The sequence below is a fragment of the Sinohyriopsis cumingii genome, chromosome 1, assembly GCF_028554795.1.
Source record: "Sinohyriopsis cumingii isolate HCF-2022 chromosome 1, ASM2855479v2, whole genome shotgun sequence".
In the NCBI taxonomy this organism is placed as follows: domain Eukaryota; kingdom Metazoa; phylum Mollusca; class Bivalvia; order Unionida; family Unionidae; genus Sinohyriopsis; species Sinohyriopsis cumingii.
The window spans coordinates 87,670,809-87,682,742 of NC_142961.1; the positions used below are offsets into that span (position 1 = coordinate 87,670,809).

Below are 11,934 nucleotides of genomic sequence, written 5' to 3' on the forward strand. Positions count from 1 at the left end.
ATTATCATTACATGCTTTAAGTGTTTACTTTCTGTATAAAAACAACTGTGACTCATTGGATGCATAAAAAGTTTTCCAGTTAGACTGAATAAATGGTTAGGACTCGTGAGTCCAATGAAGGCAATGAAATCAGGTATCAAAAATGATATAATACAAATCAATTTAATATTTATATTTCAATACTTCTAATGTTAAGATAATATAAATAAAACAAGAGTACCATGAACAGCAGATTATATGTCCTGTAAGTGCTAAACAGTAAGTAGATAACTGAAATTTGTTTGTAGAAACCACTTTCCTCCTTTCAGGCAGTGACCTTGACCTTTTACCTTTTGACACCCAAATCAAAAGGATCCTTCCTTATCCCAAGCACAAGCAATCCACAAAGTTATGTAGAAGTAAAAAAGTCATTGAGCAAATACCATTACTTCTTTTAGTCATACTGATGTTGACCTCTGACCTTTTGATCACCAATCAATGGGTTTCTTCGTTATCTCTAGTACAAGTATCCATAGATGATGGAGAACTCGTATTACTGCTTGGAAACCATTTTTACCTTCTTTCAGTTAATATCCTCTTAAGTCCTTACAGGGGTAAGTGTCTATATGTTTACATAGAAAACTTCCTATTTGTGAATACCTTGTCACAATCAACAATTCTAGAGGACCTGAATTGTTTTCAACTTAATGTAGGGAAGAATTCTTACTGGCTGTTTTATGGTTGTACCATTGACAGTGACACAGCGAAGGGCCGGATAGGTTGCTAGATACTGCAGGGACTTTTCTCCAACTTCTGCATTATCTAAAAATTATAAAAAAAAAAAAATAAAAACAGAAGAATATATTGTCCCTGTTCTTATGTTTTATTTGCGGTTATCTCAGTCTTTGCCAGGTCTTTAATGTCATGCAAATATTGCTACATTCTTGAATCCACTCTATCACCACACATCAAGTTTCATGATGATACAAGCAAGTGTCTTGGATACTAACCTAAATTTTAAAAAAAAGTGTCCACAATCATGAGAGCTTAAAAGAGTAGGTCACACTAATCTACTTTTTATATTGTGGTATAGTACATCTAAGGTTGAAGTGCAGTTCTAGTTTCATGACTAGAAGCAAGAATGCCACAGAAGCTGGCCTAAACAAAACCTGGAGTGTGAAACCAGACCAGTTACTTTCTTTCAGTTGGGTGTTGTAATACTCTTCAAAATTCACCCAAGACTGTACAAGCAACAGTTACCCAGAAAGTGAATTAAACACAAGGTCAGTACATTATCACTGGAGTGCAAATAAATAGGTGATATGGTCATACTTGTTGTAAATGGTGGTGATGTATGTGTATATGAACTTTTCTGGCTGTACAAGTAATGATGTCTAAGAAAATGACCAACAAAAAGATGTACATTTGTTAACACATGTGCCATAGCCACTATTAACTATGAAGCTGGGGGTATGGGGGTGGGGGGGGGGGGAGAGAGAGGGTAGCATAAGGTGCCTTGAACAATCATACAGGTGAGCCGAAAACTTTTTCCTGTCCAGAAGTAGAGCTGGAATAAACAGGCTTTCTCAAAAGAGGGTAGATGATCTTGCATGTATACAAAAATTGTCCTTGAATACATCCATGACACTGACTCTGACCTTTAACCTGTGACACCTAAAGCAGTAGCTAGCAATCTTTCCTTATCCACATTCACACAAAGTTCTGGGTATTCATCAACCAAAGCTGTATGAAGTTAAACTGTAGAAGCCAAATGTATATAATTATCTTTTAACAAAATGTGACCTTTTTCATGCAAATCAATCTCCTCACCCCCAGGAAGTCTAAAAAGAGAGAATGATGGAATGACATGTATATAGGTAATTACTACCATATGAATGCTGCTGAAGCTTTTAGCTCAGAGGAAGAGATTTTTTTCTGACTTAGGAAGATTTAATGACAGAGATGACTTGAAAATATGGTTTGACAACTGCATTCTGTTAATTTATCAGCATGATGTTTTGAGAAAATAACACGAATTTCACAACAATGCATTCTAGAATTTACCCTGCATCTGTTTCTGAACCTTTTGGAAACAGGTCAGAAAAAAGAATGGAGGCAATTATATTTTAACTTTAGGTTTAAATTTGCTTGGGATGCAAAAAAAAAGTGAACTAGAGCCATGAAAGGAAGGACAACATGTTGAACTTGTTTTGTATCTCAATGCCCATATTTGTCCAAAATTCCATGAAAATTTACATGCCTAAATATAAATTTCATTTTTGCCATGTACACTATCATTTTTTCATTGAACAGTTATAAACATTTTATTAAATGCTCAATCAATCCATAAAAACAAAACATTTTTGAATACCTAGTTTGCTTGAAAAGATCCACACCATGGAATTGTTTGTCCCAAATCTTGCTCTCTTTTAACTCCAGAGTTCACTCTTTTTCTACCAGCATTTATTATAATAATGTCCATTTTTCTGAATGATTTTCCTTTTCAAATAATTCATTGATTAAATGCCAAACTGTTTATTTCTTAAAGTTTTCCCATAAATTTAGTCTCTTTTATCATTAATTCAATCAGGAATATACACTATACTAGCACTGGTTTTGCACTGTAATTCAGCAGATGACTACACACCATGACTGATTTGGTTGCCAAATATGTTGTTTAACAATAGAAATCAATTCCCATTGTAAAGTTTTTATTGCTTGTATTGTGACTGTGTCCATTGCTAACACCAACTGTTGGCAATAATTTTAGAAACTGATGTGCAATAAAGAAAAATAGTAAATGGATCTCCACCGCTTGAGACAACAAGAGTGGCCATGAGTCAAGAATGGGGGGGTTAGAGGTTAGAAACCTGTCATCTGATGCCAAAGTTGAAATCCTTGGTCTTATTCACACTAAAACTCATTATCTTTATGTCAGAAGCTTATTCACCAAAAGTCTGACAAAAAAATTCAAATCACAAATATGGCTTCCAGCCAATCAGATGCAAGTTCTTGACCATAATATGATATATTCATAAATTTATTTAAAAAATCAGAACAGAAACCTGAAAATCATCTCATATATATGTGGGGATCACTCATTCATTAGTGAAGTTGTTGTCCAAGACCATGATCATCTAAGGCCATATTTTAGCTCTTAGGTTTCACAGAATTTAAGGTGGGTTCAACAACTGTGACGGTACTTTATAACTGATATAGAAAAGCAAATGTTGATTTATGAACAACAAAAACATAGGTCCATACCATAAGCTAACATGGACTTATGGCCAAGTTAGCTAAGAATAGCAACATTGATGAAATAGTAAAATGTAGCCAAAAATTAAGATACAATTTGAACAGAATGCTCTTGCTTTTTTTTTTTAATATCTCTTGAATGCCAGCAAGTGTCTGTTGTGACAGTCTTTTGATTATGTAGGAAAAAATGGGTTTATTGTCTCACTTTCTAACTTACAATGTAAACGATTTACTCTTTCCTCATTGATATTAAGCTACAAACAAGAGGCACAAGTGGGTAGATAAAACAATTTCTGAAAAATAGTTTGATCAATTTTGTTCATTTTAGTAATACTGGCAATAGTTAGTGTAGCATAGTTTTAGACTTACATCAACTGTACTAAGCATGGAGCTCATTTTGGTCAAAAAGTGACTTGGATTTTCCAAAATCAATATGGGTCACATTTGTGAGAGGATCCCTGCCTGTACAAACACAATCATGACCTTGATGCCAGGATGTTCTTTTGTTGCTCCCAAAAATTTAAAAGACCAAGACATAAGGGATAATCCCACAAAGTTTGATCAATATAGCCCATCCTACCATGTTTAATCAAACTGGTCCAGTTGTTCCAGCAAAGTCAAAATAGCAGATGTTGATGTACGGTCAGGGAGGACAAAGGGATGACCAAAGAATGAATGCAGAACTGATGCAACGCCTTGCTACAAGCTAACAAAACTTCCACCCCAGTTAGCCAACAAGATATTTTTAAAAGAAAAAAATTATGAGATCTCAGTATCTAGGGTATCATCCAGACCAAAGTCAACTGAGAACTGCTTCCTGCTAAAATAACACGCTGTACCACTGTCCACCATGTGGACCTATTTATAATACCTGAAAGATCCACGTACACCAGATTTTTAGGTCCATGGCCAAATATCCGGAATGGTGCTGTTATTTTCTGAATTCCAAAGTCTGACATGCCGTTATCTCTGAGAGACAACCATTTCAAGCTGAAATGGATTTGAAAGTTAATTTGCCTAAGATGAAGAACAGGACAGATAATGTGCACGATGATTTTTATGTGATTATGATAGAGAATCATCAATGTTGATGATAAAACAACTAGTAACTTCAGCTACAGTAGCCTGTATCCATTGCTTTTCTCAGTGAATTCCCATTGTTCTTGTTTTAGTCAATATGGCTGTGACCTTCTGACAAAACAAGAGGCCCAAGCACTTATATATCTCATCACCTTACTTGCAGTTGACAATTTCACTAAGTAGACTTATATAGTATTGTAAGCACATAATGCTATTTAAAAATCCATCAAGAATAAATAAAAAAAAAATTTAATTTTTGTCATATATAAAAATGATTCCACTCCAGTTTACATACATTTCTGGGCTCATTTATTTTGGCACTTGAGATCACCATTTTCTACGATTATTAATAACTAATCATGTGTATAGAGCGTGTTACACATGTCAAGTTTGATAACTGGGTACTCAACCAACCTAGCTGCATTATATATAAACAAAATAATTTATTACATAATACAAAATTACCCCCCTCTTCACCACGCAAAAAAAACCCCACTGAGAAATAAGTGAGTCAGGCAACATCTAAATAGTCATAATTTAATATGGCAGAAATGGCAAACCAAATGCCCCAGTTACCCATTACTCAATTAAAATGCCTTTGACATGGTTGGTTGCATTCCCTTAATGCTCATAATTTTTTCTATGCATAAGAGACTGAAAACTCTTCATCTGATGATGCATTTACAAGTAATTAAACAATACCATAAATCAATCAATCAATGAGCACATTCAATCAATCAACATATAAATGAACATCATCAATAAATCAATCAATCGATGAATCATGAACAAATTCTAATCATACCTGATGAGGTGACCAATATAACTCAATAACTCATGTTCATCACCCAGTCCACAATGTGAGCAGTTAAGTGCAACCAACTGGTTGAACTGACACAGTTGATCCGAATAGTAGTTGATTCCCAGATAATGGCCCTCAATGTTCAATGATGATAACACCTCCTCCCCATAGGCAGAGCTGAATAATCTAAGACTTTCCATGGTATTTTGATTCACAAAAGTGCCAATCCTTTCGGCAGCTTCAAAGATTTTTTGGCCAATAATAGCTGGAAGGCCAGTAAAGCTTTCCACAACGAGAATATTTTTGGCAACGTATTGAATGCAAAGGTCCATCAAGGGCTGTGGTACATAAGAGTTACAGCTAAGGGTATGCATATCTCTGTTGTTCGAGTGACTTTTATCAGAGGTCATATAGTTTGCAGACATCTTTTTCTCTTTGTGCTTGATTTCCTCTTCTGTCTTTTTGTTCTCCTTCAGAATTTACATACCTGTAAGAAACGAAGGATGGAACAATCAATACACAGTACATATCCAGATTACTGACCGACTGGGATGAAATGATACTCCAACGCCATGTATACACAATTTATGCTACATAATGATACACATAAAGAATAACGGGGCAAACAATTATTAATTATTCGTGGCTGTTAAGGATTAAAAGTAACTTAAGTATTGATGTGTGTTTCAAAATGGCAAAAATACTGATGCATTGATATATGAATGAACCATTTCCAGGTCTCACTTTCTTAAAACTTGTCAATCTGGGTAAGATAGTATTACATTATTTTTTTAAAATTGCACTCAGTTAATCTATGATTTAAGTCGTTAGTTTTTTGTAAAATATTTGTAAACTGTAGTATTTTTAATGCAAGTTATAAATAATAAATTTAAAATTTTCATATTGAATGTCCGAGTGGCTCCAATTTCGTTTAGGACCCAAAAGACATTACAAAAAGTTATTCTGGTGAAAATCTAACATCAATATAATTTTCATTTCTGGAAAAGTAGTGATAAAAAGAATTACAGGATGGGTGCTATGGCAACCATTCTGGCTGTCAGATCAGGATCATTTTCAGTTAGGAGCAAAAAGACATCATAAAAATCTTTTCAGTGAAAACCCTATGTTGATATGACCATTCATTCAAAAGGAGTGATAACAAGATTTTCCAGATGACCACTAAGGCTGTGCATGTAGCACCATTTTCTAGACCATGGCAAAGTCTTATGGCTATCCTTTACCTTAGGATGCATAGCGATAACAAACTTGTGCTAATAAACACATGGAAGACAGACAACAGACCATCCCATTAAGCTCTCCTGGTCACCTTACAATCTCACATAATCCAGGGACAATAAATGCAGTGTAGTAAAAAAATAATACACACACATGTGCATACATTCATATAGTACACAATCTCTTTTTAGATCAACAAATACAAAAATACATGAGACCACTCCGGTGGCCTAAGTGGTTAAAGTATCCACCTTGGATGCAGGAGGTTGTGGGTTCGTACCCCATCTGAGTAATAACAAAGACTTATAAAAATTATACTAGCAGCTGCCTTGCTTGTTGGTTAGCATCATTTGTCTGAGACCGATATAAAGGACGCTTTCTGTCAAAGTTTTTTCAAATTCTGTTATGCAGTTTTTTAAGAGAAAATCTTGTAAATATTGTTCCATCTTAGTAATGTCAACCAAATGCTGTAAAAACTTTTAATTTAGGTTATAACAATGAAGTTATTTAAACGTTGCTTTTTTAGAAACAGCAGCCATATCTGAAGAGGCCTTTATGCCAAGGTGCTGTTAAATTCAGCAAAATTCTACTAATTATCCTGGTCAATTCAGGTACTGGCAAGAAAAATAGCAACAAATATGAAATAAGCTTATTCTAGCTGTCACTTTTGCAAACACTGCACTTACGTACTCAGCTGAAGTAGACCAACAAGTTGTTATCTGCCTTTTTTCTTCTTCTGACATTACTGGCAGCGATGTCGGGGAAAAAAAAAGGCAGAGAACAACTTGTTGGTCCATCAGCTAAAGTAAATCTAATGCATCATATGTAATGTTGTCATATTAAATACCCCGCTACTGAACCTTCATATGCATATACACGAATGCATCATATGTAATGTTGTCATATTAAATACCCCACTACTGAACCATCATATGCATATACACGAATGCATCATATGTAATGTTGTCATATTAAATACCCCACTACTGAACCTTCATATGCATATACACAAATAACAAACATAGTACAGGGTTTTTAATGTATATAACTTAGTTTAACTGAAATGTCAAATGCACAAAGAATGGTAATGGGAAAGAATTCCTATACAAGAAAATTTCAATTTAGTTTGCTATCCCACCCAAAAGTGCATGTGGTTTAATTCACAGTACATACGTGTATTAGAGACATGAAAACAAAATCTATGTTTCCTCTGACCCTTCTGACTACATAATTTTTTTTATCATTTATTAATAGGACCACACTCCAACATAAATGTTAAATATCTAAAATAGGACTGGAAAGGTCAGAAGAAATTTAGACTAATTAAAACACTGTCTTTGCTTGTTTCTCTCACCGGTGCTGCAAGGATCAAATTTAATTATGAAATAATATACTCTCATTACAATTTATGAGCGGACATTAGGAACTGACCATTACTGGGAGTGGGCTCTTAAGACAAAAGCAAATTTCAGGTCCCCAACTATTGAAAAAAAAAAAGAAAGAAAAAAATAATCCTGGTTTTAATGACTATCCTATAGTAGAAGTCACACGGGGTATGTAGGCATTCAACATCGGCCATTTCAGTAACGGGTGCCATTTTTTAGAATTTGATTCTCCATACCTTTAAGTGGCAAGTATTCACTTCATTTGGATTCATATACAGCCATATTCCTCTGGAAGGTCATTATTTAAGTGCCCCGAGAGGTGCATAAAGCAAAATCAATGTTAAAATATATAGATATTTGTAGAGGAAATGAACCTAAAGGTGTGAGAAAGTACAATCTGGATTGAATGTTACACACTGTGATGTCACAACCTATGCATATTGATGAACAAATTCACACTACCCTTGACCGTAACGATTCCACTAATTTAGTATATGGCCACCATTGTAAAAGTCCATGGTGATAATTTTCATCTGGAAGTTTTTTGGTGACAGTTAAAGTGCAGAGCATTCAATAATCAGGATTGAATAAACTTTGGTTAAAGAAAATTAGTGTTAAATTTTAAAACAATTAATATTTAATTTAAAATGAATAAATCTGCATACATGACCCATATGACTTGTACTATAGGTTGTTTACCCTCTCCAGGGCCACGGACAGGATTTGTGGGCACTAGGAAAACTTCTCCAGTAGGCCCCTATGAATTACACCAGAAAATTTCTTCTCTTTGGCAGTGGGCGCCCTTACCGTCATGGGGCCCCCGGAATTTCGTCCGACTGGCCCCACCCTGTTTGTGGCCCAGACTCACAATACTGTTACATACTGATACTCCCCCCAAAATTAAATGGTTCTATATAGTCTCTCATGATGTTCTCTAGTCCGAGTTTCCTCTCATCCTACACCCCAACATAAATGTCCAAATATACAAAATGGGGTGGCAAGGGTTTGTCCTAAAATGTAAGACACAGCACATGTTATTTTTGTTTTAGTGCTATGTCCCTGACGTCCAAAACATAAACATAAACGTTGAGGTCTTACATGTAGGACTAGGCAAGGGACAGAGGAAACTCGGACCACAGGATTCTAACGTTTTATCAATAAAGTACGGCGAAATCTCTGACAAGATGAAATCACCTTATTGGTAATATAAGTGTTCATTTATATTACTGATAAGGCGATTTCATGTTGTCAGAGATTTTGCCGTACTTTATTGATAAAACGTCAGACTCCGGTGCTCGGACTAAATGTAGACATAGGACATGAAAATTGAAATACCAGTTTCTGCAAGTAAATCAAGTTATTTTTCAATTGAGATGCATCCAGGAATTATAAAAATTAAGTCTCAACTGTCTCTGTGATGCACCTCGGCGTGATTTCGGGATATGAAATGAGTGTGGGGTGGGAAATTCTCAAAATGCATTTTTGTCAATTTTCAGAAAAACATGGTCCCACTTGATTTCATGACAATGAACAGAGTCTATAACTCTTGTTATTGCCCAAAAATATGTTTATAGCTTCAATGTTAATTAGAACAAAAAAAAGCTGTAACAAATCAAATTTGTTGTCAGTCTGCTGAGGAATGTGTGTACCCTTTTCATGGCCCCATATTTAGTTTCATGAAATCTAACACAACTGTTAGACCTTCATTACAACTGTTTCATGTATAAATTATTTCAACAATAGCCATGCTTATAAAATATTAAAATTCAGAAATGCAAAATAGTTGAAAAGGGACCATGATAAGGGGGAGATAACTCAGTGGGCCCTTTCCAATGACCAAGAATGCAATACAGTTAGCGAATGGCAACATATTGAGAAAAAAAACTTCTTAACAGGTGGCACATCCAACTTCTGACTTGACTTCAGTTCCCACTGTGTCTGGATTGTTCAACTGCAAGGAAACCAAATGAGTAAATTGTTATTTGAATATTTACATACTTGTTATAGTCTGTCCTACTGTGTATCTGATTTGTAACTCGTGCATGTAAACAACTACTTCGTATATTTTTTGTAATGTTAAATTATTGTTCAGGTTTTTGTTTTTCAAATAATGCATGTAAATTAGGTCATATTTAGTCAGAAGCAACATTGTTGATTTTTACACCATGTTTGTACTTAAATGATTATGTCCGTTAACATAAAATGTGCTACCACACATAATCTTTGTTAATTTACTGTCATTAGGTTCATCTACTATAACTACCAACACCATCATCACCTCTATGACTGCTGCTAATACTGAAATCTTAAAACATTATACAATTATTACAGCAATCAGTAAAAGGCACATATTTTATTATATAAGGCGTGTTATGATCACGTTGGTATTTCAGAGCATGGCATAATGCTAAGGCAATCAGTATTAAGTGCCTTACACAAGGACATATCAAAGAGTACTGTATTTGTCATGTGTTGTGAATTTAATTTTTCCTAGCTCAAAGGTCATCAACGATTCATGTATTACCTATGATTTCCAGTTCACCTAATGAATAGTCATCTAATAATTTGTACGTGTATACAGCATCATCATCATCATACACGATGTTATACCACTGTGCAAAGCCAGGTACAGTTGATATAACTAGCCCTCTGTAACAAACTCGTTGCTCATCTTGCGAAAAATAATGCTTTACATATTTGCCAGTCAGAAGTGGTAACCTGTCATCTATGCTACTCGGAGGAGGAATGTCAAGAGCATCTGATATGAGTTTTCCCACATTTGTTTGCAGATCCTAAACATTGTGTTTCTTGCCAGCATGGGAAAGGTTAAAGACAGAGGGATCATCATAGTATTGCTGCAACACCAATTTCCTAAATTTTAGCTGCATGCTTAAGGCTTTTTCTTTTTCTTTATTTGTATGTATTTCTTCAAGCTTGCTATTCATAGCCTCATGGCTCTGCCACAACCCATAATAAATTATTGACTCCAATAATTTTTCTTTCTCTTGTAAGTTCTTCTTTTCCAGTTCTTTTTTTTTCTCTTGTCTGTCTTTCATAGTCTGTAGTCTGTATGCAGCTATTTCCATGGCCCTCTTTTTATAGTTCTCCCGCAATTTTCTGCCCAAGTGGTGTGCATCTCGCAAAAGTTGTGCTTTCTCATCTGCTTCTTTTTGGTCCAACCATTCAAGTGTCCTGTTGGTGGTAAACATTATGAATGCCTCATTGCAAATTTGAGTTGCATTTGTTTGGTGTTTCATCTTAGAGTCTACCAAGCCAAATATACGTTCTGGAAACTTGTGTTTTGCTGCTGACTCACTCTCTTCTTTCAGTTTCTCTGAAGGTTCATGTAACTTACCTCCTGGCAAATGATCTTTAACACTTCTGCAAAGGTAATTTTTCCAGGAGGTAAACAACAATACCAACAACTGGTGCACAAGATTGTCAATATTGTCATTTCTTTCAGTGAGTTTCTCGAATATGGCATTCTTGTCAATCAGGTCAGCTGGAAATGGGGTGTGACTTCCAGTCATGAAAGAAGCTGGATCTTTAGCAGCGGTTTCCAAGAAAGCTTCCAGTTCAAGATAGTATCTGTTTAAATCTAAAATGTGGGAACTGGATTCAATTAAGCGCCAAAATGGTGCTGTGAAGAATTTGCTGCATAATCCCAGAGCCTTACATCCAGCAATATGTAGCTTTTCTTTTGCATCAGCAGACACTCCAAGCAAAAGTAAGTTTGTTGTACCATGAACATTATCAAGAAAATTAACAATGTCATGTCTCAAATAAAACATGATTTCAGCATCGTGAAAGAGAATACTGAATCTGTTTCCAACAAAGCGTTCTAGTATCTCCTTCTTGTTCAAATGATGCAGGAAGCTTTTGAAAGGTCGATAACAACCACATTTTTCATCAGCTCCTCTAGCTAAAGCTTTGGCTGCTGTTCGGATTGTTCTCACAGTGCCAGATTCAGTACTTTTGCAGAACAGTTTCGTTCGCGTGTGTGCAACTGCCCCAACATTTAGTAAATGGTCTCATTCTTTGGTTTTTCTTACTTTTTCATTTTCTTTTCCTAAATTATAAAGAGTATTGGCCTTTATTTCATGTAATAACATTACATAAATATGTACAAAATACACAAAGAAGATAATGTACCTGCGGTTTACAATTAAATGAGAACTGAAAACGACGATATGATAC

General features: G+C 35.2%; 2 protein-coding genes across 2 annotated transcripts in view; both read right to left on the reverse strand.

Moving 5' to 3' along the window:
* LOC149807295 (leucine-rich repeat-containing protein 42-like) overlaps positions 1–5,567 on the reverse strand; it is a 51,037-nt gene extending 45,470 nt beyond the window's left edge. Inside the window, exons 1-3 of the mRNA XM_089964931.1 lie at positions 5,120–5,567; positions 4,106–4,224; positions 707–801 (exon numbers count right to left, since the gene is read on the reverse strand). Coding sequence (XP_089821057.1) covers positions 707–801; positions 4,106–4,224; positions 5,120–5,541 — 636 coding nt within the window. The 5' untranslated portion in view covers positions 5,542–5,567. The remainder of the gene's footprint in view (positions 1–706; positions 802–4,105; positions 4,225–5,119) is intronic.
* A 4,923-nt stretch (positions 5,568–10,490) lies between these two features.
* Positions 10,491–11,717, reverse strand: LOC149807296 (uncharacterized; the record flags this gene model as incomplete). The annotated part of the gene is made up of 1 exon (XM_089951050.1): positions 10,491–11,717. A coding segment is annotated over one exon (1,188 nt), but the record flags the coding sequence as incomplete, so codon positions are not given.
* Positions 11,718–11,934: the final 217 nt, after the last annotated feature.